The 27,788-nt window shown below is 40.0% G+C and overlaps 2 protein-coding genes across 3 annotated transcripts in view; one reads left to right on the top strand and one right to left on the bottom strand.

The window, feature by feature from the left end:
* LOC137291542 (hillarin-like) overlaps positions 1 to 9,378 on the top strand; it is a 52,832-nt gene extending 43,454 nt beyond the window's left edge. The window contains exons 6-9 of the mRNA XM_067822920.1: positions 1,915 to 1,997; positions 3,631 to 3,774; positions 4,409 to 4,564; positions 5,163 to 9,378. Coding sequence (XP_067679021.1) covers positions 1,915 to 1,997; positions 3,631 to 3,774; positions 4,409 to 4,564; positions 5,163 to 6,693 — 1,914 coding nt within the window. The 3' untranslated portion in view covers positions 6,694 to 9,378. The remainder of the gene's footprint in view (positions 1 to 1,914; positions 1,998 to 3,630; positions 3,775 to 4,408; positions 4,565 to 5,162) is intronic.
* Positions 9,379 to 9,810: 432 nt separating this feature from the next.
* On the bottom strand, positions 9,811 to 27,707 carry LOC137290743 (membralin-like). Of its 2 annotated transcripts, none has more exons than XM_067821858.1 (11): positions 27,644 to 27,707; positions 26,368 to 26,637; positions 25,225 to 25,735; positions 24,512 to 24,622; positions 23,120 to 23,242; positions 18,784 to 18,884; positions 18,125 to 18,182; positions 17,899 to 17,982; positions 17,478 to 17,610; positions 15,162 to 15,261; positions 9,811 to 14,662 (listed from the first exon to the last, which is right to left on the bottom strand). In XM_067821858.1, the coding sequence occupies exons 2-11, from the start codon at positions 26,578 to 26,580 to the stop codon at positions 13,541 to 13,543; spliced, it is 2,556 nt and encodes an 851-aa protein (XP_067677959.1). In that variant the 5' UTR covers positions 26,581 to 26,637; positions 27,644 to 27,707; the 3' UTR covers positions 9,811 to 13,540. The 2 variants fall into 2 exon arrangements, with proteins under 2 accessions (XP_067677959.1, XP_067677960.1); XM_067821859.1 differs by having other exon boundaries at positions 27,653 to 27,702.
* Positions 27,708 to 27,788: the final 81 nt, after the last annotated feature.

The raw sequence follows: 27,788 nt of genomic DNA, 5'->3' as shown, positions 1-27,788 counted from the left end.
TGTAGTTGTTGGTGTTGTGATTTTGTGCTTCCTGAAGTATACTGCACAACTTCTTGCCAAGGACCAGGGCCTAGGTCTGTTAGTGATGAGAGAGTAATAAGTGCCATACGTTAACATTAAGAGAGCTAAGAGAGCTTCAAAAATCTAGGCCCAGAACTGTAATCTTTTGTTTAGTCTTTAGCAAATGCTAAGTAGTATGTATACATGTCCGTGAGGCTACAATGAATAAATTAGTTTTAGCTGAGTGGTTGAGTAATATGAATCTGGGGAATTCAGTTTTTATGGACTAATTCTCCATGGCACCTGGGAACAGTTGACATATATATATATGTTTGGCTGCACTATGTACATACAGGTACAATACGCTCTTTAACATAAAAGCTGACTGGGAACTACATAACGCAGTCAAATGAGTGATCAGCAGAACACTGCGTCACCAAGCTTGTGACGTCATGTATTACTATGCAGATATTTGTGACATAATAGATATGCGGGCAGATCTCAGGAAGTTTAGTTTCATGATCTGAGACAAATGAAATCACAATTATTAAAATTTTAAAGTAAGAATGACACTGTATGACAAATACGCTATCACGCGAGTGTGTTTTGGAATGGTTAATGTCCTGCATTGGGAATAAACATTGTATTTAGTGAGCCTTGGCGTCTCATCTATTATTACGAGACAACAGTTTTCTCTCAAGGCACTCACAGTACGGTCATCAATCTGGACATGATCGCTGATAGATTGGCGTGATGCCATGTTTGTTTACAGTGTGAAAGTAGTCCCTAAAATTCGCATATGACCTCTCTAATTTTCATCAGTATCCATATGTGACCCCAGTGGATACCGAAAATATCCATTGACTTTATCCTGCCGAGAACACTACCCATTTTATGATAAAAGGTTATCTCTTGAGGAGAGAAATGTCTAATTCTTTAGTCTGCAAGGAATTTGAAACATCATGTTCATCAAATATAGAGTGTGTCTTGTTTGGAGTAGGGTAATAAATATTATGTGTCAGATGGGGCAGTGAAAAACATGGAAGGTGTGTGTGGTCGTCAGGCATTAAGATTCATCTGCCCCACACCCACAGCATATAAGACATAGCCAGGCATGTATTACGATGTCACTGTACTGAAGAGACTCTTCATAACTTGAGAGAGGTGTTGCTAGCTGTCATTAGTGCGAGCATAGCTATACAAGTTCCTCCAAGTAATCACCACAAGATCGGAAAGGCTGCACAAAAAAAACTGAATGTTTCTCAGGCACATTTTTTTCAAAAGTGATGAGGGCAGTAGGACTTTTCTAAAAATGGAAAAAAAGTAACACACATTTTTTTTTTTTTTTCCCCTCAGAAATACAGCTTGGGAGGTTTACCACATGTAGATGAGTTGTAGATTCAGCTACACTCATTCTCACAGACTTTCACTTTTATAGTGGACAAATGGACGATCGGGAGACACGGCCAAGTCAAAATTAGTTTTTTAAAATGGCGATAGAAATTTGTTATGGTCAAATAAAAGTGACGCGCCAATGCCCGAGAAACATTTCACTTTTTTTTATTTAGCCTAGTGTCATGACAGTCATATCATTACTAAAGTATTTCTGTGTCTGTTTGTAATATAAATATGCACTGAAGTTCTACTGTGTAATGACATTAGATTATGTTTATTGTTATCACTTTATTGTGTAGCATGAGGCATAATGTCCTGTCTTACTTCCTCAGGCATGAGAGAATCAAGAATTCCGGGTTTTTTGATGCTCTGGTTTGTTGCTAATCATGACGTTGTATACATATTATTGCTGTGTCTTCCTTAAATACCTTCTGCTGATTATGTACCATGATACATGTAGCCGCAGTGTATGTACCTCAATATATGTACCTGAACATATCTACCCCTTCCTCCTGGTAGGTGGCTGAAGGCGAACAGCTGACCTACACGGACCTGGTCAAGGAGCTGACAGAGAACCTTGTGTCGGACCTGGAGAAGGCCAGGTAAACTGCAGCCTCAAGAAACATAACTATAGTATACTGACCTGAAAAAAAAACTGAATTCAAGAAATCCAAAAAGTTTATGTCCTTGATAAAATCGAAACTCATACTGGAAAAGTGGAATTTTCATGAATTCTGAGTTGCATTTTTATTGCTGGTGAGTATAGTTTTGTGCTGTATGGTCAGGTGTTAAAATAGTGAGTGAGGGGATCTCTGACCCTTGCAAGTTCACAGGAACATCAGGAAAAGTAGAACACAAATTGAGGAACTGTTGTGAAAAACATGATTGATACTTGATTTAAAATCAAATGCTTACACCTTTTTACTTCTTGGTAGACAGGAGGGATGTATCCTCTCGAATCATTGTGCAGTCTTATCTTCTAACATGTATGACAATATGTGTATGATAAGAGTGATTACACATATCTGAAGAAATTTCACTGATTTTGGACCGCTCATTTTTGAATAGGTGTTATGGGGTAGCTGAATAAACCTGAAGATCCTGTTTTGGCTCCCTTGATTCATATACTACGCTGCAAAATCAGTCTAAGTAAACCAAGTCTCAGTATTATTCGTTAAACTCCTCTACTGAGTCTAACGAACCCTTGTAGGAGATCATGTCAAGGAACCTTTGAGACTGACCAATCAGAACACAGCGTACCAAATCATGAAAGTGGACATTTTCACCTACGTTTTGAACTTTTACCTCGAAAAGGTTTGTACCCGAATGTTTTCTTAACAAATGTTTGTGGATTATGCACATGGACTATGGTACAACAGTATCAACAGTGAGTAAACAGTCACTGAAAATAGCATTTTTGTCAATATTCAAGGATGATATATAAGCTAATGGTAGCGTTGTCATCAGAAAGCCTGTATATATACTTCAGGTAAAATATCTGTGTTTTATGTGGATTTTCGATTGTTGAGGGATCAGTGTCAGTGACTGGGTAATTTTGTAGGTCCCGCCAAACCCTAAACACTAGCAATTGTTTGATTAGTTAAATCCATTCAGCCATCTTGCATTTGATTGGACGGTCATAGGTCACTCAGAGGTTACCTGTCATGACCTCCTACCAGAGCTGAGTAGAGGAGTGTAGCGAGTAATACTGAGACTACGGTTATTTATACTGCAGCAAAATAAATGCAACTCCGGCTTTTTGTCATGTTTTTGAATAGACAACATAAGCATGAGCAATTAGTTTTATGAGCTTTCAATTTTTTTAAAATTGCATTTCTTTTGCTGTATAGTATAGTTACCTTAGCTGAAGGTCAGGGATTGTGTCATACTTCAGCAGTGACTGGTTAGATGGGTGAGATTCGCTGTCTGCAAGCTCTATGGTGTATCTGTGTGGTTCAGGGTGCAAAGCAGTTTCCAAGTTGTGCTAGTCAGTTGGTCTAGTTATGCCTCACAATTAATACCCCGCAAAATAATTCACAAGCCTGGAATTTGTCTGCAGAAACTAAGCAAAAGATTACGAAAGGTAAAACCATCAAAATCATATGATGGGCAAGTGACTGTGGAGATTTACTGGCTCAACAGGATTTTTACTAGACACTTGCCTGAGGTCCAGTGGCTATTTTGCACACTAGTGTGGTTTACTAAGAACACATGCTTGTGTCTGTTGTCCACCAGAGCCATCTACCGCTGGATCACCGTGAAGGACCTGAATGTGATGGAGTTCGATGAAACCATTGCTGAGGACACGCCTATGGGACTTCTGAGGGGCATCAAATTTGGAACGGAAACGTACCATGTGCTGTTCATGAGACTCTGCAGGTTGGGCTTGTTGTAACCACCTCCACCTGTTTCCAGGAATTGGCATTCAATGTTTTTTATCTGTGCTAAGTAAACACTGGTTTAACACATAGGGCCTTACTCTTTGTATTTGTTGCTTTGTATTTTTGTCTTTCAAAACCTTTGAAAACCAAGTAGTCAAAATTTGGAAAGAATTATGGGGTTTTTTTTGTAAAAGCAAGTTGAAAGAATTAATTGGTTTGGTTGGATTAGAAGAAAAGAACACAAAGTTTATATTTCCTGTTGGAATTCGAATAAAATATGTAAACACTTATATGAATTACTGCCATGTCAGTTTCAAGGAACAAATTGGTTTATATAAATTTTGTGTAGGAGGATTACTTCACATTCTATGCTGTAGCAATATATTGTCAGAAGTTTAAACATTTAATGTGAAAACTACCAGCGTGCAATATCTAAGTTATATAATTTGCAATTTTTGTCTATAAATTAGTGGCCTGTTTGTGTAGACCAGCTGACAACAAAGGGTAAAACATCAGAGAATGTGGTTAGTGCTTTTAGCAAGCTACTGTGTGTGTTGCAACTACAGTGCAACACAGCTACTCTGTGTGTGTTACAGCGACTGTGTGTGTTGCAACTACTGTATGTGTTGCAGCTACTGTGGCCTACACTGTGTGGAGATCAAGGGCCACTCCAAGAGTGTAGGGTACGAACCTGGCATGGAGATCACTCCCGACACCTTCCAGAACACATGGAATGCCGTGCTGATTGACGGGGACTGGAGGCTCATACAGTGCAACTGGGGTGCCAGGTACAGACGTACTATATTACCATATGTGGCAGACAGTAGTCATTAGACTTATCAGTTGAAATGTCCATTAAGAGCCTCAATTCTTGATTAGATCGGTTTAAGATTTGTAGAGAATTTTTTACAAGGACCAGATCTGTTAAGCTGGGCAGTGATCAATTTAAAGAATTTCTCTGAAAGTCCATCAACTTGTAATGATATGTCTGAAATATTGCTGATTATGGAAACATCTTTTGAGATGGTAGTCTGAATGAACAATCTTTCACTATGTCCAGTTTGTTTCTGAAGAATATTTGTTATGCTATATTATCAGTGTGTCTTTAACAAAGAAGTATATAATAAGTAAATGACGTGGAGCAAAGCGCTAGCCGAGAAGTAAAAGTGTTTGCTCATCTCGCTGAAGTACCAGGTTCAGTTCCCCACATGGATACATTGTGTAACGTCCATTTCTGATGTCCCCTGCTGTGGTATAGCTGGAATATTGCCAAGAGCAGCAGCACTGAACTACTGGCTCATTTAATTTGATGTTTTAAGTAATTGGATCTTATGTCCAGTTGAAGTATTTGTCCCAGTTTTTCACTGCTTTGTCTCCGTCTTGCAGACATCTGGTGTTGAACAAAGATAAGGAGAAAGACAAGGATAAGCCCAAGAAGCGAGACCAGATCCGCTACCAGTACGATGAGCACTACTTCCTCACTGACCCTGATGAGTTCATTCAGGAATTCTGGCCATATGAGCAGAAATGGCAGTTGCTTGTGACACCGATCACTCTGCCGGAGTTTGAAGCCTTGCCATTTGTCCGATCAGTTTTTTTCCACTACGGGATGAGGTTTGATCAAAGCAGACTTGCTGTGTTGGAAACTGATGACAAGGGTGGTGTGAAAATTAGCATCAAGATTCCAGAGGAACTGGAAAACGATCTTGTGTTTTTTTATCAGCTCCGATTTGCTGACAAGGAGCGCAAGCATGAGCTCACTTACCGCGGAGCTAGCCTGGAGCGCTTCGTCTTCCAGACCATGGTGGATAACACGGTCACCTTCAGTGTACATGTCCCTACAGTTGCTGACTATTTCTTTGAGATTTTTGCAAACAAGATCGATGAGACCAATCGGTGTGTCGAAGAAAACAATGCAAACTTTGCTCCATTCCGGCTGAAATGTGCATGTAAGTTTAAGATTCTGTGCACAACTATGTCCGGAAAGATGCATCCGCTTCCCAACTGTGCTGCTGGGGAATGGGGACCCAAGAAAGCCCTCCGACACTTCGGACTTGCAGCTGTGCCTTTTGAAGGGGGTGAATCTAGTGACAATGTGGAAACTTCCAAAGCAGGAATACTCACGGTTGAAGAAAAATTCAGTGTGAAGTTCAATATTCCTAGGCCCTTACAGTTCGTGGCCAAATTGAGAATGAATCAAGTTGAAGATCAAATTCTTGATCCTTTTGTGCATCTTTCTGCTGATGCCAAAATATTAACAATAACCATCACCCTTCCACAGACAGGACAGTATGGCATCGACCTTTATGCTCGTCCGAAAGGGGTGTCGGATTGCAACACCTTATCCCATGCTTGCAAGTATCTCATTAACTGCACCAAAGTCGACACTCCATTGGAAATTCCCAAAACTTCTTCCTCCTCTAAGAATAAATGGGGACCCACAAGTTCCTTTGATGAGTTTGGGCTTAAGCTGGTTTCTCATAAGGATCCTAAGATCCGAATATCTGATTCTAATCTGTGTCATATTGAGCTGGAGGTTCCTCAGAATATCAACCTTTCCTTCCAGTTCCTTAGGGAACCTGATGAGGATAACCGAGATTATGTCCAGATGGTGCGGCTTGACGACCGTCCAACAATCATGCGCTTTAATATCACTCTGACTCGCAGCGGCAACTACATGCTGTCATTGTACGCTAGACGAGACAAAAGTGACGATCGCTCACTTCCAAATGTTTACAACTATCTGATTCAGCACTCTAGGAGCCCGATGGAATCAAACGGTGGAATACATGTTACCCGGGAGAAATCTTCCTCAATATTCAGGAAGGGACTCTTCTCCAAGAAGGAGAAACATTCTGATAAAAATTCTGATCGATTCTCAGACAAGTCGTCTGATAAGTCCAGTGATAGCCGATAATGGACATCTGTGAGTTTGTGTGTAAACATTCCCCATCATAATGGCCTAATATTGACCAGTGTCAAACCACAAACGATCCTTTGCCTTGTAATACTAACTGTTCCTCTAAAGACATGGCCAGAGGAACAAGTTCTATCAGCTGATGAAGTTTAGTATAATCCAGAATGGTATGTGGCTTATTGTGTGATTCTACATGAATGTTGGCGTAGATGAGGCTGGATAGGAGACTGAAGTCAACACCAGTGCCTAGACATGTTGTATTTCATATGTCTTTAAGCTACAGACATACATCTTATTGCATTATCTAGCACTGACATGTGAGGTGAGATATGCATGTTCTTAATGCTGACTGGACAGGCTCCATATAAGCTTGCAGTTTGAAATCTACCAGTATCGTCATTCGTATCAGGTAGATTGTTATCACACAAGTGTTACGAAATATGAAACATGCTCGTTTGGTCCAGTTAACCTCACTTAAGCTTTGTTATGACATGACTTGTCCAACTCTCAGTCTTTGTGATATTGACTAAGCTTGTGCTTATTTCTGAATGTTATTTTTGTCATTAAACATTGGAAACATTTTTCTGAGAATACTATTAATTTGACCAACAAATATTTTATACCAACACGTCCACATGTATGTTAGCCTATGTAGCACAGATCAGTGATCTAGAATCAAACATTGTGAAAAAATGGAAAACAGAACTAGACTCAACAATTAAAATATGATTTTGAGTAACTAACATATTCTTTTGAGATGTGCTTCAGTTTTTGAAGTGCACACACTTTGCGTGGAATGTATGTAATCATTTGTTTGGTGTACAAAGAAATATTTATTCCGGTAGTTAGGTAAGACCAGATGAGTGACATAGCTAGAAAGGTACACATGTACATTTCATCGGATACAGGTGCACGATGATAGTATGAGACAGTAACGGTGTTACTGCCGTTGTCATCATAAATTAATGTCTACAGGATAAAACTGAGCTTCATTTAACACTTTACATTATCATATTTCATTTTTTTCTATTCTACCTATAATATTTCTTGTTTTGTTGATAAACCTGACCATGTTCACAAAAGTAAAATAATCAAATTTTACAGTGTCATGTTAGATTAAAAGATGTGTAATTACAGACACCTCTTTAGTTTCCAGATCAGGCCTGTTACATATCGTTGTCAATTTTGAACATGAAAAATCCATACATCAAGTAAGAAGATAGTTATCAAAGGGCAAGCATCCTCTCCACCCATCCGATGTCAAGGGGGGTGTAGCTGATGCAGTGGCAGTCTAGGGCAACTTTTGACAGTGAGACAAAACAATTGTCGAGGAAATTGAAATTATACTTTTCAAGTTGATGTTGATTGAATGTTGTATGATACAGCCAGTTTCAGGTTGCAGCACAGACTGTAGACAACTAGCATGACACAAGTGAAGATATGTAGGATAGGCAGTATTTCACAGATACTGTGTTTTGAGAAATGATTCGAGGCTGAGATTTTGTCAGCTGTGTAGGTTCAATGTATGGCACTGTTGCCCTGTGTTGACAAGACAGGTCAATAGTCTGGCTTGGTGTCCATATATAGAGTTACTACAACTGATCTGTTATGGATACTATTCCTAGTCATGGAATGTTGCAATGATGAGTGCATTTACACGCAACCCACAATGATCATTGTACAAAGCGATCAGCTGTTGGTATGATATGTATAATCACCTGATATAGTCATGAGTTAACACAATAGTCCAGGGTGCTGTTGTACAAAACAACCTTAGCGCTAAGACTACCTTAAGTCTATGGTATGGGAAATATGGTGACTTAAGTGCTAAGATAGCTTTTTACAACAGCACCCAGTAAGGTTGTGGGGACGAGTCAAATCCCTTACAAGATATGCCTCTAAGTAATGATATTGATTTCATAAATTTGTCATGCATGTTTCAGAGTTACCTACTGGATTATTAAGGGTTGTTTTCAATATGTTATTTCATTTTTCAATCAAATATCTTGCTAATATTCTGTTATATTTAATCATTACTAAGTATACGAGTTCAAGATCATAAGCCATTTTAAGAGTTAGAATCGTTCTGACATAAATCTGAAACAGGTTCATTCCTTTCACCATAATCACAAGTAAGAAATATAGGATATAAACAGATAAAATTTAAGTTTTTGCAGAATATCTGTTATAACAATCCATTGATATAACATTGATATAATGCAAAACTGTCTTCACACATGCTTTGATGGTTTCATGATTTTGAAAGTTGTTCATAAATTGTCAAAATATTGTCCATGTATGAACTAATATATGTAACTGTTCTACAAATAATACACTAATGTGCACGATCTGTGCATTGTACCAAGTAAATATTCTTTGGATAACTATTTACACTTATGCAATTAACACAAACATATATACCCAACAATTTACACGTAAGCTTTCTCATGAAATGGTGTCAGAAGATGGAACTGCTGAAATGAGTATTTGCTACATCTGTGTATGGTCCTCCTCCTGTTCAAAGGGTGTATCAAGGTGTATTGGCACTATATCTTACTCAGCAATTTGTCAGAAAATAAGCTGTATATTGGTACTAAAATATTATTTTGTTACAATATGTTATCTATTTATACAGTTTCAAATATTGTTCAGCAAACAAAACATTGCTAAAATAAAATATATGAAATTGGACAATGTTTGTTATTTATTCCACTGAATGTCAGTAACATGTATTCAATATCATGGCTGCTTGGAAATACTTAAACCTGGCCCAGAAACCAGTGGTTGAAAGCTTGAGCATCATACAAGATCCTGGACCACTTGCAAAACGTGATGTTAGCACTACAGCTATCTTAAGTCTGTGTCACACAGTATAGATTGTCTGAGTTATGATAATAGCAGTGCTGAGATCTCTGTACAAGCGGGCCCAGGAGATTGGAGTCTCAACAAACAATATTACCGACACTGGTCACTTAGTTTACATCCCTCTAACAAGCACGAAGCAGTGTGAATCCTGTCTATACTAGCCTGTATCTTCCGTCCAGGCAAAACCAGCTTCATTTCAGTCTTGTATTGGTTGCATGTTCAATGTTCCAAGACAACAAGAACTAACATCACTGTCTCATATACGCTGTTTATTTCAGTCAATCACCCTGCCAGTTATTTCCATAAAATAGCATAGACCAGCAAAGTTTCTCCTGGAAATGGTTTTCTATGGCTGTCATGACCTGTCAACTAAACCACAAACACACAGAGAAACCCAACATAAGCATGCAGATGAAGGCAGCAGGATTCAAAGATTGACTACAAACCACTGGAAGGGGCAACTGACAATCACATGGCAGCTGCTCTGTTCAGTTTCATCCATCAGTATCCGGAATTTCAACTGAACTTGACTGTTTACATTAAAAGACAGACACTGATCACACATTGTTTAATAGCCTGTCTCCCCTCACTTTTGAAATCATAATAATGCCTGGTTTAGATAGAAAAACATTTCCATGACTAAAAATCAAGATAGATTGTTTTGAGAGTAATAAAGATTAACATTAGTTAATGATCAGTGAATACACATAAGAAAATTCCTTGACACATATGGTTAGTATCAGTAGGAATGAAATATACATCATCATGAACAACAAGTCACATGCATCCATTTACACAATGAGTGATGCATGACACAATCATCGACCTTGCACACCTCAACCTGACCTTGCATTCAAGACCCTGCCAGTCCACAGTGTAAACAGCACAAGCCATTTGTACATTAGACAGGCATCATAAGAAATATTTGGTGCAATGTTGAAGACAATTATCAGGTGAAATTTTATTAATAATACTGATGCTCAGAGGCAGTGGAGTTTAGCATTGCCTAACATCCTCCATACAAATTTACAATAGCTGCTCAATGTGCTGTTTCAACTGTGATCTGTCTGATCTTTCCCAGAATATAAAATCTGCAGATAACTTATCTTGCTAAATCAGGTAATGTAACTAGGAGAACCTGCAGGTCTAGTAATTGAACACAGTTTAATCAGCATGAACATTTACATTCTTTCTGGTACTGAGACAAGAAGATTTGCAGGAACCTTGAAATATGGAATTCCTCCATTATTAAGTTATTTCACAGCCAAAACAGTCTCTTTTGACCAACCAACCATTTCAATACACACAATGCCATAACCTTATATTTGGAATTTCACTTCAGGAAAGATTCAAGTACTCTTGAGGTTGAGGCTCATCCAAGATACGAACCCAAACTTCATCAGTGTACAAAGTGAGCGAACTTATCCTTTGTGTATCCCTCTGATAAAAGTTACTTGGCACTGGTGGGAAGTTAACTGAAATCAAGGCCTTGCAAGTAGAATGGAACTCCCTGACCAGTCAGGACTATCTTGACCATTAGAACATTCGAACTCTGAAGCCAACTCTCTGAAGTAAGAGCACTGACTGCTACACCTGTCTCCACTGTAGACTGGCATCTTGCAGTTAGATATATACAAATGACATGACTTTACACCATTATGAAACATTATGATTCAAGTGTGCACATAAATCACAGATGATCAACATTCACAAAATCCTGCTTTAAGTGATATATTAATCAAACCTGATCAAAGTCCCATACATCCCAAAACAGTTCAGTATATGAAACAAACAGGTGATACACATGAAACAAGGATCAAACAGTCTAACTCTTGAACTTATGTTAATACAATGAAAGACACTTTGGCAATAACAACTTACGCCGGCTTTGTGAACAGGCTGAGGCTCATTCAAATAGATTTGGAATTACAATATCAGTCATGAAAGTATGTAACAAAACCAGCTCATTCTATTCAAATAGTAATGACCAATAGAGCTAGAAATAAAGAAACTTCACATTTAATTCCTGAATCCTGCATGTTGTGGCAATATCATCTAATATGAGCACTTTTCTTAACAGAAAATAGTCTAGGAAATATGAAAATTTACAATGAAACAAAGTGTGCCAGGCACACCCTTTGTAACATATGATTCAGTCACTGCCTCAAATCCTAGAATTTTATTGAGCAAGTAAAGTGTCAACATACTTTTCCCAGTCGACAAAACAAATTATACTTCATAACCTCACAAAATCAGTTCACAAATATGAATAACTGATATACATTAATGATTGTCCAAACCGAAATTATAAAACAAACTAAATTTCAACTATTATCTTTGTGTTTCTAACCTGCATTTCAGAAATATCTCCCATGACAACTGATGCTATTCCTGTCTGAAGAATCGCATCAAGATTACCTTACACTGGAACATTTCATAGCAGACGTATACATGCAGTATACAGTGAGTGAGTTTAGTTTTACGCCGCACCCAGCAATATTCCAGCTATATGGCAGCAGTCTGTAATCAAGTCTGGACTAGACAATCCAGTGATCAACAGCATGGGCATAGATCTGTGCAAGTGGGATACAATGACACGTGTCAACCAAGTCAGCGACCACCTGATCCCATCAGTCGCCTCTTACGACAAGCATGAATAACAGGAACAAGATGAAGTCTTGGAAAGATTTACCCAAACATGATATGGATCCTTGTCAGTATAATATAGACTCAGTAGAGCAGGAAGCCTTTATAATAGGAAAGACAATAGAAATTTACTCTGCTGCACTTCCAAACAAGTGAATCTGCTGTATGCAATATTCAGAGATGCTCTACGTGATATAAGTACTCTGTAATCATACCAATCACCCTTCAAGTAATGATCTCTACAGAAAATTCTCCGCACCAAGAACGGAAGAAAATAATTCATAAACAAAAGCACATTACTGGCCCAGATCTTTTCCTTGTTTCTTTCTGTTTTCATTCCACAAATGTGATACATGAAGAGAGTTTTCTGCCTCCACCATGCAATCTGCCCTTATCCTTCCTAATCTCTTCTGGAAGTACAACAAGGTCTTATTCTTAAACCCCAAATGCCCTTTTCAGAACAACCTAACCATCTAAACATCACAAGCTTATGAAAATGATTAATGAAAAGACTGGGTATAATTATTGTGGTACATACATAAATATCATTTCCATGAAACATTTGCTCAAATTGTTTTTGACATAAAATTGGCATGCACAAAATCTTCCCATATCACATCTTTTTCCCTGACCATGAGGAAATCAGTTTACTAACATGGCCAGCAGACAAACCTGGTCTCAAAAAACGTCATAAATCGCACATGACCATATTTATTAACTGCATCCATTCTGCCCTGTACACATCATATTTGATAAAGATCTCTCTCAATAAATAGTTATCTCTGATATACAAAGTAGAATCTAAAAGCACACAATCAGAAACACACTTAATGTTACTAATTACGCCAGACATTTTACATCTTGGTTTATGCAAAACATCCTCTGTGTGAAAAGAAAAAACACAACAAAAAAATGGTTTTTCATCTTGACCCTTCATATTTTGGGGGAAGGAGGGGTGATTGGAGTTTTTAAGAATCTGAATATTGCCATGTGTGCAGGGTTTGCATGTATTCGGACACATATGTATAAAACAATCATGGCACTAAGGCTTCAGTAAGTCTAGTCTTTTAACTGGGTGTTACATGACCTTAGCACTAAGACTTTAGTAAGTCTAGTCTTATAACTGGGTGTTACATGTCCTTAGCACTAAGATAGTTATGCGCAGGTGGCACCTGGTCTTCTTCAAGCAAACTAATTTAAGTTCACATCTGGCAGAAGAGGATAAAGACTATTCAGATCATCATTTTTTACCTCCAAGACCAAGTTTAAAGAAAATCATCTCCTTTCCTCAAATTTTGATGCAGATTTCACCAAATGAAAATCCTTTGCCACACTATCAGGTGTCTGTAGAAGCTTCACGTATATATGTAGATTGTCCACCTGTATCCTCTGTAGTTGTTGAAGGCAACTTGTCTGGTGGCTCCACTGACAGGATATCTTGCGGTGCTGAGACCCCTAAACTGGCAGTGTTTTCAACAATTTGTTGTATAGGTTGTGCACTATATACATCTTTCACTAATGTCTGAGAATTATCAGAATGGGAGTCCATGCTCACAGACATTGCAGGTTTTGAACAGGTAGGAGAGTGATCTGTCACCATGGAGTTATCTCCTCTTGGCAGATCAAACAGTCCTGAGTCAGTGCCCCTTGACGTTGGCTTTGTAGCCAGTGATGTTGGCTTTGAACTCCCTGAAGTTGAGTCTGTACAACTTGATGTGGAGGGATTGTCTGAACTGCTCCCTGGTGCAAGTTCAGACACATGGCTAGAGCTGTTAAGTGTTTTATTATCATGCAAATATATTTCATCTTCGGTTAAAGAATTAGGTTTGTTTCCGGAAGCATTAGCTTCAGGTTGAGAAGCAGGGGGGGTGTTACTGGAAACGTTTTGGGAATCAGGTCTTGGAGGTGGACTTGGCATAGAATTATTAGGAGGAGAATTTTGAGCAGAACTGCCCCGAAAACGTAGAAAGTTCCTCATGAACGTCCCCGGTGTGTAAACACGCACCCTATCCACAGAAAACTCCCTGGTATTGGCTGTTTGACCATCAGTAGAAGGTCGATTCAGTGCTGAGAGAAGATCATTCACACGTCTCTCAATGCTTCTCTGGTCATCGGGGTTATCCACAGCCCCTTCCAGCGGTGGCTCCAACCCTTCACTTGGCCCCTGTCCTGTTTCCTGACCCTGAGGGACATTCTCAGCACTGGCTGGACCAGCATTCTGAACATTGCTTAATCCAGCAGCATTATTGTTTACAGGTCCGAGGTTGGCTCTGAGCTGCTCATCAATGTTAGCTGCAGCTGCGGCTGCTGCTGCAGCGGCAGCAGCAGTAGCGGCGTTGGGCTGGGCGTTGTTGTTGTGGGCGTCCTGGTTGTGAGGCTGGGCCAGCAGCTCCTGTATGCGGGCCTGCTGGAGGATGGCAGGCAGCTCGTAGTGGTGGAAGAAGTAGATCATGGAGTGCTGGCAACACACAACACAGGCAGTCAGTCAACAAGATGGAAACATAATTTTAGCTTACAGCAAAAGTAAAATAGAATTAAGTGATGCAGGGTTTTGATGCTCAGCAATTTGTTGAAACAAAATTACTTTGCTATACTAAAATTACTCTGAAGATTATTTTATCACACCATATCTGGGAATCAAATGCATATTTAGATTATTCTACACTACAAACACTACACTACACCTACAAACACAGGATCAGGTAGGCCTCTTTTCACACTCAAGACATACGTACTTATTAACATATCTAAAAAAGGCACTTTACAGGATGTGTGATGGTAATTAGAATTACAGTAATAATAAAACTGATTACATCCCAAGCAAGTCACTGCAAATTTTCCGGAGAATGTTAATCAACAATGTCTTGATCCTATGAGAATATCAAATGACTCACTGACTACAACTGCATAATGAGTTTGTAACACAGCATTTCCTGGGTGCCCCAGTTTGAACTGACCTGTATGAACAGCCAAGAGGTGAAGAGGGCCAGTCCACTGTACTGCCCGTTGAACCGGTAGTGGTACGCATAAAAGGCAAAGTGATACATGTAGAAGAACCTGCAAACAGAAAATACACACTAAACAAACTGCTTGTGAAAATATCAAACAAGTATGACAGGAGTAATAACATTTTACATTTTTAGTAAATTCTAAATATCTTTTATGTTTGTATACTTATCCTCCACTTTTTGCTTGACTTGAAACATGGCTGTGCCAAACAATTGATGTTGGAAAGCATAGAACTGTGATCCCTTATTGGTCTTGGGTAAACACCCGTCTGCACACACATCACCGGAAGGTAACGTCAGCCACCTCTGATTATTGCCATAAAACCCACAGATGAAAACAAAGAGGGGAGGTAGCTGAAAGCGCAAGGTGGGCCCTAATCATAAGTAGTGCAGGAGAAGTATTCAAATATAAAACATTTAGATTTTACTAAATTTGTAACAAATCCTGCACTACTTATTTCCTGCACATTTATCAGAGAGGCAGGATGGCGGGCATGGTCAACTGCAGGGATCACCTCGCAAGGTAAACAAAGACAGTTTCGTCAATGTCATCAAAAGCACCAGGGTGGTAGAAAACCATAGTTGTACCTACAAGCATACTACGAGTTACAATCGTAGTAAAAGGCAGTGGTGAAACGCATATAAGACATGTAGTCTTAGATGGAATAAACCATAACAAAGCTCTGAAAAGCAACTGGTGTACAATGCCATCTGCAGATGGAGTGTGTTAACTGAACCATTCTGGTGTGGGATTCAGATGCACTAGAATGTTTCTACATCTGGCTAGTTGAATAAGAGCTCCTCGTGCTAAGCTATTTAAAATCGTAAACCAACCTCTGGGGACCAATGAAAGTTAAGTCAAGTTGTAATTCTTGATTGTGACTAAAACATTAGGAAGCAAGACTGGAGGAAATGCAGGAGACCAAGACATGGATAAACGTATGCCTCTAATTCCCGAATGGACATCGGTCCGGACAGCACACGAGATAAAACCTGCAGCACACTGCTGTGGGAAGGATTCCAGATGAGGATCTCGTCTGCTTCAAAAAAGTTTCAAATGTACGATAGAGTAAGTGAAGGTACAAAGTACGAAGTGTCTCGGTTGACAAGTCAACCCAGTTAATTAGCCCAGCTAGTATAAAGATATTTGGTGAAAACCGTCCACTGCCTGTATGCAAATTATGCAATATGGCAGACAGCACACGTGAAATCACATAATTAATTACTGTTGCTGTGGTAAGTAGGTACTCCTGGTCAAAAGCACTCGGTAGATTGTAGAGGCAGAACTATCAGAAGGCGGAACCCATGTGTCCATGTATAGTGACACACGAACCCCCAAGAACGCTCTCATCACCAATATACAGGTGGCTGGACAATACAAGGGCCTATATGGGAGGAAGGGATGTCATTTGATCTTGAACTTCATTTGCCCCCGCCTCCGTCATCCTTAAAGGAGACGCAGCTACAGTCATATCATTCCGTGGTACTCGAGGACTAGGAGTGGTGAGAGAGATTCCTCTCAAACTCTGAATCCCAACCAGAAGAGGGGAGGGAAATCCTTGACCTCAAACACATGCGCTTGCAAAACCTGCCAAGGACCATCCACTGCCAAGTCATCATAGGAGATAGGTGACGATACTGAACGGATTCAACTCTGTCAGGTCAACACCAGTGTCATAGTAGATGTGGCTCACGTCACATTCTGGTGATGCGTGTGCAGATGTTTACCCGAGACCCGGAAGTGACCAATGTTTTACGCTTTTCAACATCAATCATCTGGCACAACCACATTTCGAGTCGTAAGCATTAAGTGCAGGAAGTAAGTAGTTCAAGATTAGTTCAAATACCTTTATTTCTGACAACCAACCATCTTAAAACTGAATTCAGTTTTCTATTTCAGTAAGACAGTCCACTGAAAAAGCCTAGATGGGACATGATCATACTCAATCTCTGAATATTGACACTGACAAGCTGGCTGCAACACACGCCAATCATCAGAGCTAGCTATTTCAAGAATAAGACAAGATCAGCTGGGGCTTCAGAACATGATGATGATGATGAAGATTTGGAGATTTTACAAGTGCTTACTTCAGAACAGGACATTACATCATCTACTATACAACATGACAAGAAGCTCCTATAATTTACCACTTGATCGCTGGCTCCAGGGGCCAAACACATTTTCTTATCATAATGTCGTTGAAGTTCTGATGACAATCATGTCCACACCTAGCCTACGCAGTGCTCTACTACAGGTGCCGTTACCTGAGCCAGTGTCTCTTGCTGATGTTGGTATGGCAGCAGATAGCATCATACTGGTCTGCTATCCACACTATCAGGATGATATAGAACGCAGTTGTTGTGTCATTGAAGAACTCAGACATGATGGCTTCCATACCTGGCAATTTAACATAAAAAATATTCAACACAATCCTACAACACTATTACCTTTATGGGGACAAATACTATGACTTTACACTCTGATTCATATCTTCCCTGATTCTTTGACTCTTCAAATATGGTATGAAGATAATATCACATTTGAGTCTTGAAAATATTAAATATTTCATAATACTGGATATACACTTTAAAAATACAAAGGCTTGGTTTGTTAAAATTCCAAATATCTGCTATGTAGACTGATTGATGGAAGTTCTCATGATGTGGCCCCAGTAGTGGTACTGACCAACAAGAGCAAGGATGACCGTGAGCAGTGGAGCAGCTGGGAAGGCAACGGTCACATTCATCTCCAGCATTTGCAGCAGGTCAACTGAAACATACAACAAGCGTCTGATTCAAGAAGCCTGGTATAAGATTTTTCCTTAAAGTAGAACAGCACACTATCAACACCTATCTCATCAGAAGACTACTATTTATATGGTGCCAACCTGAAACTACTTGCTTCAACTTACCTATGAAGAGGAAAATCTGGTGGTGGGAATACCTTAACAGTGTTGACACTGACACAGTCTGAAAGAAAGATACAATAGGCAAATAAATGGATGTTTTTTCCCGCTAACATATTTTTTGTTTTATCATGAGAAGCCTGAAAATAATCAAGTCTGGTCTGCCAGGTAAACCAGAGGCTGATAACATAAGCATCAACACTTAATTCAGGCCCTAGTCCTTGTTGCGTCATACCATAACCATGGAATACAGTGGATATCCTTCCATTGCTAACACTGATCTTGACGGGTCAACGAAAGAAAATAAGTGTACCCCAAAAATTATTAAAAGTCTGAAATTCTGCTCATTGCAGCAGTCTAATCTGGCTACCTCTCTAACCCTGATCAGTATCTATTATGTCTAAAAATATTGTATCTACACACACATTAATAGAAAGTAAATTTGTCGCCACATATAGCATATGCAAGTTCATATTCGATAGTTTTGACAAGTTCAGTGCTGATGGATGGACAATATGAGAGGAGAGACCCATGATATATGTTCACTTCAATTATGTCAAGATATGCTAAGAAGAAAAATCTGACATGAGAAAAAATATCTAAATTCAACATTGACTTAAAACTGTTAGACACTCTTCAAAGTGTTCATGTGGACATGTACTTACGAAGACGAGCATGATGAAGGCAGCAGCGATGTAGGAGCTCCGCGCCATCCACATGCTGACAAACCGATAGTGTTCACCTGTCACAACATTCCTGAGGAAACCTGTGCACAACAACCGTCATGTTGACATCCATATCACACAGTAACACTATTCTCAGTTACTGATGACAGATTTAAATCCCAGATTTTTCCAAATGCAGCATACTGCTACAAATGCTGGTACATCTGTTTCAAAATGTCATACTGTAAGTATAAAAGATCTGAAATTCATTTTCATCTGTCTTCACTGACAATACTGATCCAATAATGCCGCCCTGAAGCCATGGCAATGTTGTCATATCATTACTTTGTTCTTCATCACTTTTGACAATATTCATAGCTAGGAATATATTGTATAGGCACACTGCAACCTTGTGGAGAATAAAACCTGGTTTCTATGGGCAAGCACTTAACTATCCCACCATTCATATATGACACAGACAGAGGTATTTTTTGGAATAAAATTGACATTTTATATTATCCTCAGTCATGATTATTAAGCTCATCTCCTCCCTCTATGTTAAGATAGTGGAATACTTGAAACCCCTTGAAGCTCTCTTCTACTTGAAGCAGAAGAACAATACACTCACCTACCGGGTGCCTCCCTTTCCTGCCAATACAGTCAATTGGCCAGCCAAGCTTGTCACGCTCTCCGAAATCTCATAAAACCGACACATGAATTACTGTGAATTCAGTGTGCCTGAGAGGAGCAGTTGGGATAGCTTGACGCTATAACTCACATTGCTGACTCGTGCTCATTATGCTTACAGAAATCCGACTGAAATGGCTGTGCGTCAGGCCAGCTAGCATCATGTTATTGTCTAGTGCAACTGTATACCAAGACTTTTAATATTATTAAGACAAGTTGTGACCTTTCTTCATGTACAAGCATCTTCATTATCAGTACATACTCACTCATGCTAGCCTGTTCAAGACATGCGCATGGACACTCGACCATTACGCTCCGCAGTTAGTTGTTGGCCCTAAGAGGTCAATGCCAGCGACGTCCTCCATGGCGATGGCATGTAGTGGTCGGCAAACACTGTATTTGATTTCCAAAAGCAGCCCTCCATCATAGTTGTCAGGGAGCAATGCCTTGTCGATGCCAAGGTTCTTACTTCATGAGGATTGGAAGCTTGCGGAGGTTGGAGTTCTGCTGCCTTGTGGGCCCTTGGTAAAACAACTCTCATCCATACTGATACAGTGTCCGCTACTTGAGGATGTGTGGCCCTCATTGCAGTGAAGCCTATCTTCCTGATGTATCTTTCAAACCGCACCCATTTAACATCATATAAAGAGCGGATAGATCTACATAGAGCTGATATGACTGTCGCTCTAGTAGAATATTCTCGATGTTTTATGCAGACCTTGATCTGATGCAGACATGAAGCTAGAACAATGTCGGATTGCCATGTGCTTGTTTGGTGTGCGGATGGACGAGTAGGTTCTTCCACTCTGGGAGTTGCAGTGTTGGTTATCCTAGTTCCTTGATGAGTACTGGGAACCAATCTCTCACTGGCCAGTAAGGAGCAACCAAAATCAGTATTAACTTTCCAATTAACTTTCGGTAGTAGTACTGGAAGGGGGAACGCGTTTGCACTCAGCCCTTCCCAAGAGATGCTGGGAGTGTCTATTACCCATGCTAATGGGTCCGGCACTGGACATAGAAATGTTGGTATCTGCTTGTTGAACCTTGTGACAAAAAGGTCAATTTGCAGCGATCCGAATGTCTGAGGGACGAGTCGAAAAGCCTCTCAATGTAGCATCCATTCCACTGGAGATGGTTGTAGAGTGTGTGACAGCACGTCAGCCATGACTTTCTGTACCCCTGGGATGTAACATGCCTTTATGTGGAAGTTCAAGTCGTTGACGATCTTGAAGAGTTGAAAAGTCAGCTGTAGTGTGTGAGATCGTGTTGATTCTTGCTTGTATATGCAGAACACTATGTTATGTTCCTCAATGCTGTCAACCAATGACATACTGCATTGATTACAGCTATCACCTCCAGGTGGTTGATATGCTGAATGTGTTCACTGCTCGTCCAGATTCCTGCCTCCACATTGTTGTCTAGGTGGGCACCCCAACCTTGTAGTGATGCATCTGTGTAGAGATGGTTGTTGTAGACTGGCTCTAGCAAATAGGTCTATTTATTAGCGGCAATCATAGTAGATATGGTTGTCCGGCAAAGCTATCGGATGTGAAGTGTTGAGGTACTGAATCAGGAATCATTGTAATGGGCATAGTTGTAGACGTCCTCTTCTGGTCAAACCCTGCACCGAAATAAGCAGACCGAGTAGACACTGCCACTGTCATAGTGGTAATGGAGAGAGTAGAGCTGGTACTATCATGACTTGAATTTTGACCCACCGATCCTCTGGTATGACAATGTAGTTCACCAGAGTGAGGAATCAAATCCCAAGGAATTGAAGATCGCACTGCGGCTCTAATTCCAATTTCTGTAGATTCACAGGTCATCCGAGTTGAGTTAGCAGCCTGATGGTGAAGTCTAACTCTCATGATGAGCTTGCATAATCATCCAGGTAGAAAGTGTTGCAAAGTCCCCGCTGATGAAGGTAGGTGACAATGGGCTTGGTGACGTGAGTAAATAGCCATGGAGCTGAAGATATTCCAAACACTAGAACGGTCCACTGGTAGTGCTCATCATTGAATAGGAAGTGCAGATATCTCCTGGAAACTGGATGTATCAGAATGTGCAGGTAAGTATCTTGTAGACTGCTGTTGGCTAGATAATCCACTGGATGGATGAAGATAGATCATTCTGAACTGTTGTGTTTTCAGTAGATAATCCTTGTTGAACTCCTTGATGCTGTATATGAATGGAAACTTTTCCTTGGAGTGTTTCTTGGGTAGAAGAAAGACTCTGGGGTAGAATCCTTCCTGGAGTTAGTTGATCAAGGTGTAGTTCTGCAACTGCGCCTTTCTCTAGTAAAGATGATGTGGCATCAGCTAGCTTGGCTTGTTGATCCCTGGCATACACAAAGAGTGCTGAGTCTCTTGTGTGCAGTGGTGCTGCCTGTAGTGGGATCTTGTAGCCGTCTTGTATTATGCTCATGATCTAATCGTCGTTGAGAAATCCCCAGTTCTTCCATTTGCATTGTAGACATCCACCCACCCATGAAGGTTGTATGGGAACAACTGGGGGTGGAAGACTCCAGTCTTTCCGAAACTTGACCTTTAACGCTTTCCGCCTTTGGCACCCCTGGCAAGATGTCCTGTTCCATGGCAATGCCTGCTTCCTCCAGCTGAGTGACAGAAAGAGCTTGTGCTGCTGTGAGCATTCTACTTATTGTCTCTCGCCCGTTATCATCATTACTTCCCTGGAGTCCAGGTTGATGGATTCAGCTATGTCCTTGATTCTGCCATCGCATACCAGCTGACCAGGGAGCCCGATGTAAGGCTTTAGTAAAGCTGTCGCCCCAAGATGATGCTGATAGTAATCCTAGATTCAGTCCTGCAGATGTAGAGGCTACATGCTCCGAGATGAATTGTTGATAATTCTTCTGAGTGGTGGCACAGAGACGTTCATCCAGTCTCCAGCTTGCTGAATTTGGAGATGAAAGCTTCGTTAATAGCCCTGGAGCGGGTGAGACTGAAGAAGGTACGCTGTGTGGTTGCATTCAGTTGAACCAGTAGCTTACCCTCCACTGATCCCCCTGTCTGTGTGTATCCCTGGAATAATTTTACATCAGAAAATCCAAAAATCGAACGCGACACAATATAGCATACAGGACCGAAATATACACCCCAAACCTTTCACTGTATCAGGACCCAAAGTGCCTCCCAACCATCTTCATAGGGCAATGAATGAAAGAGTAACAAACATGGCTTGTTATGTGACTGTATTGGCAGGAAAGGGAGGCTTCCAGTGGGTGAGTGTATTGTACGACCCCTTCAATTAGAAGGGAACTTCAAGGGATTTCAAGTGTTCCACTATCTTTGCATAGAGGGAGGAGATAAGCATGATAAGCAAGAATCAGGATTAGGAAAGATATAAGTTTGTAATGTCACTACTATTACCATGACTTGTGTTGTCCTGAGCTACATCATCTCTAGCCTGAAAGGTGTCAGTAAGTAGAGAGGTAAGCTGTGTTGTCCTGAGCTACATCATCCCTAGCCTGAAAGTGTCACTAAGTAGAGAGGTAATCTGTGTTGTCCTGAGCTACATCATCCCTAGCCTGAAAAGTGTCACTAAGTAGAGAGGTAATCTGTGTTGTCCTGAGCTACATCATCCCTAGCCTGAAAAGTGTCACTAAGTAGAGAGGTAAGCGCAGATGAACCTTTGTTTTCCTCCTGCTCAGCCAACTGCTTGATGCTGGACATGAGGATGTCATCATATCCAAGAAACTCCTCCAGCAGAAAGCGGCTGAAGCTGTCCCCAAAACACTCGTCCTTCAGGGGGTCTGTGGGAACAGAAACATGGACAAAAAGTAGACTTAATCTGATATATGATCTGACACAAGATCAAACAGTCAGCCACACACATCCACAATCTGCTACACACAGACCACATCACACAGACACATATATAATAGATACTCCATTGGAAACATAGAATCAGACAAAGCCAAAATATCACTAACATGCTCATATTTGCCAACACAATGGAAAAATATATCCATAATAATACTGGTAATAAACCACACTTCATAGAACATATTGAAACATGTTCACAATAATCACAGAATTTGAAAGACTTAAAAGTCACATGCAACGTAAAACACAACTTTGCCTATTCTGATACCTTTTTGGTTTGCACTAACTGAAACAAATCATCAAAAATGCCAATTCAACCTATAAGTTGGAAAAAAATGCAATGAAAACAACAGCTGTGCTGCACTGCAGTCATAACCCATGTGCAGTAAATAGGTTCTTAGAGCTTGAAACTGTATGCTTGCCCAGAGTATGAGGCCATGAGAAGTAGTCTAATCTTGGTTGTGTACACAAACAAGAAAATTCTCTACTTGATACATAAAATTAAAAAAAACCATGTTGACTGTAATAAGCAGACTCTGTCACAGAGAAAACACCATATCTGGTTTATTGACACCTATATGTCTGCCTGTCTGCTGAAGACAACATGCAAAGCACAAGTTCAATCACTGACCACATGCAATTTGAAATTAACACCTATCAGGCTTTTAAGCCATAAACAAAGAGCCGACTAAGCGTATCGGCAAATATATCAGCGGCCAATGAAAAGGCCTTGTCACACTTGAGTGCATTCCCACCGGCTCTGACTGGGTTCAGTATTGCAGCTGCTTCTTTTCAAGAGAAGTAAAGCCAAGTACAAAATATTACACTTTTGATTGGCAATTATACGCTTATAATTTTGTTTATTTGGTTTTCCTTAATCAGAAATGCATTTTACATATCATGAATAAGTGATAACTGTGTTTTGATTATGTTTGATTTTTTGGTTGCATGTGAGCTTTAACAAAAACATTCCAAATTCAGGAAATATTAAAAACTCAGGTTTTGATTTTTCATTAAAAACACATAAAATGAATGAAAAAAAATGATCTATTCATTACTAAGCAGTAAAGTGCAGCCAGAACTGAGCACTATAGTAACAAGTCTTAATGGCAGCACTGACCATGCTGATAAACATTCTTACAACTGAATAACGGAGAAGAAATTCTGGTGGAATATGCAACACATCAAATACTAACCAAGAGTTACAAGCATGACTGTGATGTTGAGCCGCTGCCTCGTCTTGGGCGATAGTCGGAGAAAGCCATACTCTAGGGCATATTCAACGATATACTTCTCCTCTGGCCACACTGAAAAGAATTCCATCCCATTGCAATAGGCTTGAGAAGATAGTGTGGCTCCTAGTCACGATTTTAAAATGCACACACAATACTAATACTGTGATACAATGGTACAAGATGTAGTGTGCTAAATAGTCATATTTTGTTTGTTTTTCCAAGTTAGTACTCAGCAATACTTCAAGTATATAATGATGACCTGTAGATAACTGAACGCCAGACCTGCGAAGATCCTGATTAGAATTTTTAGTAACCCATGCTTGTCGTAAGAGGCTACTAACAGGATCAGGTGGTCAGACTCGCTGACTTGGTTGACACATGTCACTGTATCCCAGTTGGGTAGGTTGTTGTTCAAGCAGATGCTCATTGGATTCTCTGGTAGAGACTTGATTATTTACAGATCACTGCCATTAAGCTGGAATATTGCTGAGTGTGGCGTTAAACAACAACCAACTGAATCATATCAGACAAACTAGTGGCTTATATAATGAGAAGCAACATAATTCAGACATATTGTAATCAAATCCAGAGTAAAGACAGTCAGTTTTCCATTTCAGGGTTCCAAGTAATTCGATGTGATTCAATGGAAAAACATTGCTACATTAAAAACTTACCAGCCTTGGCCAACATTTCTAATTCACTGAGAGTGTCTTTGAGATGTTCCCCCGCAGCATCCTCAGGTATGTTGTCACTGTTGTGATCTGCAGTGTAGTTGCTGAACTCCCCATCATCCACCACTTTGTCCACTACCTCGTCCAGGACCAGTGGCTCTGCCTCTTCCCCTATAACACTTCCATTCCCTCCCAACATCTCATTCCCCTCATCCTCAGTCAACACTTCATCTGTCAAATTTGAAGCAATTTCGGTTTCATTATCAGCACTTTTGTCCTGTACTACCCCAGGATAGGCAACACCATCAACAATGTTGTCCAAATACAAGGAAAAGTCAGAGTATTCTTTCTCATATGAGTTTATGATGCTGTAGTTTGCTGAGGCATTCTTGACAATCTCCACTCTGAGGATTCCGTGTCTTGGCCATGACTTTTGAACACTTTGCAGACAGTTAATGGGAGTCCTTGCAAACACAACATGTATGTACACCAAAATGCCCAGGACAGTCAATGCCTGCAACAGAAATTCAAGCAAACACAACATGTATGTACACCAAAATGTCCAGGACAGTCAATGCCTGCAACAGAAATTAAAAGGAAGGTGCTGAAAAACCAACAAATACAATCAGAGCAAATATCTGTTGCAAACCCACAACTCTGGGTTAGTCGCACATCCAAGGGGTGCAAAAAAGCACTGTAAAACCTGTGTCATTATTTGCAATCATTAGTCATTGTCAAAGCTAAACACATGCCTTTGAACCTTTAATGACCTTAAACACTCAAGTGCCCATAATTAATTTATGGAATCAAGATCAAAATAAGATTTACCTCTGAAATTAAAATGGTAAAGATTCTATAGAAATGGACATCTTGTCTGAAGCTATTGTTTTCCTTTTGCAAATCACTTTTGTCCATGAACACTCAACACAACATGAGACAATTAAAAACAAGAGGCAGTACATGCAGCATCTCCAGTGCTGATGGTTATGTCCAAAATGAGAATTTTATGGCATGAGAGCACTCACAAAATGTCAGACACAGGATCGTTACCATATGTAAATGAAGTTTCTGATTTTAACATGCCCACAAACTTAACATCTGTGATGATGCTATAGCTTAGCACTAACTTCACAAAAAGTTACCCACCTTCAGCAAGATGGCACACTCTAGCACACGTCTGACTGGGCGGGGAAAGGCCCTGGCATAAGTTATTGCTATTCTGTAGAACAAGGCATGGAACAGCCTGTCTCGGACATGTAGGATGGGGTTGGGCTGGCCGCGTGCACCAGCTCCGTTACTGTTGCGTCTCCTGTTGGCATCATTGTTGATATTGTTGTTTTCCTGGTCTGCGTTGTTCATTATCAGTGACTGTGGAGACTACTTGTATTTGTTGTAGTTGTTTAGCTCCCCATTACCCTTGAATACAAGGCAACTGTGTGAGTAAACAAGTGAATTGGTTTAATACCGAAGGCTCTGAATGTAAAGACATCTGTTGATCAGCATAACATTGTTGAGACAAAAACATTTTGTCTTTTTGGTGCACCAAACACTCAACATAAACAGAAACGTAACTCTTGGTTTCTATATGAGAGCAGATTTCGAACTAGCATTTCAGTCATTTCAAGTTTAGTGTTCTTTTGCTGCTAACCAACAGCATCAATCATGATGAATTTGGGCAGGCAATCTAAAGAAACAGGCAGAGGCAGCCACATCTTGAGGATGCAAGCAGGACCCCAAGAACTGCAATTTACACCTTGTTTTCATCAGAACTAACAATGGGACCAAAATGACAACCCACAAAATATCAGATGATATCAACACTGACACTTTTAGCACTGTTTAGATATTCTGATCATTTAGCACTGTTTAGATATTCTGACACATATTAATTTCTTCACAATCTAGGTTTGAGTGAAAAGCATATGGCATTCCAGTAAGATATGCGGCATGCCCTCAAGACGATAAATGGTATGCTGAATACCATATGTTATGTAAGTTACAAAAGCTATGTGACCCTCAGCATGCCAATGAGTCATGTACATCCAAACTAATGTGAGCTAAAACGTAAATACTTGATCAATTTTTAACTTGATTTACCAACACATATATAGCCCATTCAAAACATAATTTAGAAGCAAGTGTAAAGACAATGTATCACTGAAAGTTCGCTTGGATGTATTTATAATTAGATTTAGACGCTCTTCCAGAGTTACCCTATTATCTAACATGTTATAAATCTGATGTCAACATGTACGAAAATGATAGAAATAAGCCTGCCGTAAACCGAGCGATATTCTGGTAAAGTATCTATCACACAAGGCAACATTGTCTATAGAAGATATATTTAATGAAACCGTGAACCACTTAAGACTGCAGACGCTTCCGTAATAAACCTGAGTGATACAAGATGCAAAGTGCGTACAGTGTGTACCAGAGAATGCCAGGTCAGGAAACCATTTTTCTTGTACAGCCTTGAACCTCGAACCGAAATGGAATGTGTGAAAACTCCCTTGCACAGAACATATCAAACAAAAAAATCATTTTCACTTTGATAATATTTATTTAGA

This window comes from Haliotis asinina, chromosome 7 (genome assembly GCF_037392515.1).
Source record: "Haliotis asinina isolate JCU_RB_2024 chromosome 7, JCU_Hal_asi_v2, whole genome shotgun sequence".
Taxonomy (NCBI): Eukaryota; Metazoa; Mollusca; class Gastropoda; order Lepetellida; family Haliotidae; genus Haliotis; species Haliotis asinina.
Note: the sequence above shows the minus strand (reverse complement) of the source record. Positions and strands in the feature narration are given on the sequence as shown.

Coding starts and splice junctions, on each gene's coding strand:
- LOC137290743 (XM_067821858.1), bottom strand. CDS start 26,580: ATGAACAACGCAGACCAGGAAAACAACAATATCAACAATGATGCCAAC. Junction 25,736..26,367: donor AGTGTGCCATCTTGCTGAAG/GTGGGTAACTTT, acceptor TTTCTGTTGCAG/GCATTGACTGTCCTGGGCAT. Junction 15,262..17,477: donor AGCAAGAGACACTGGCTCAG/GTAACGGCACCT, acceptor TTCTGTTTGCAG/GTTCTTCTACATGTATCACT.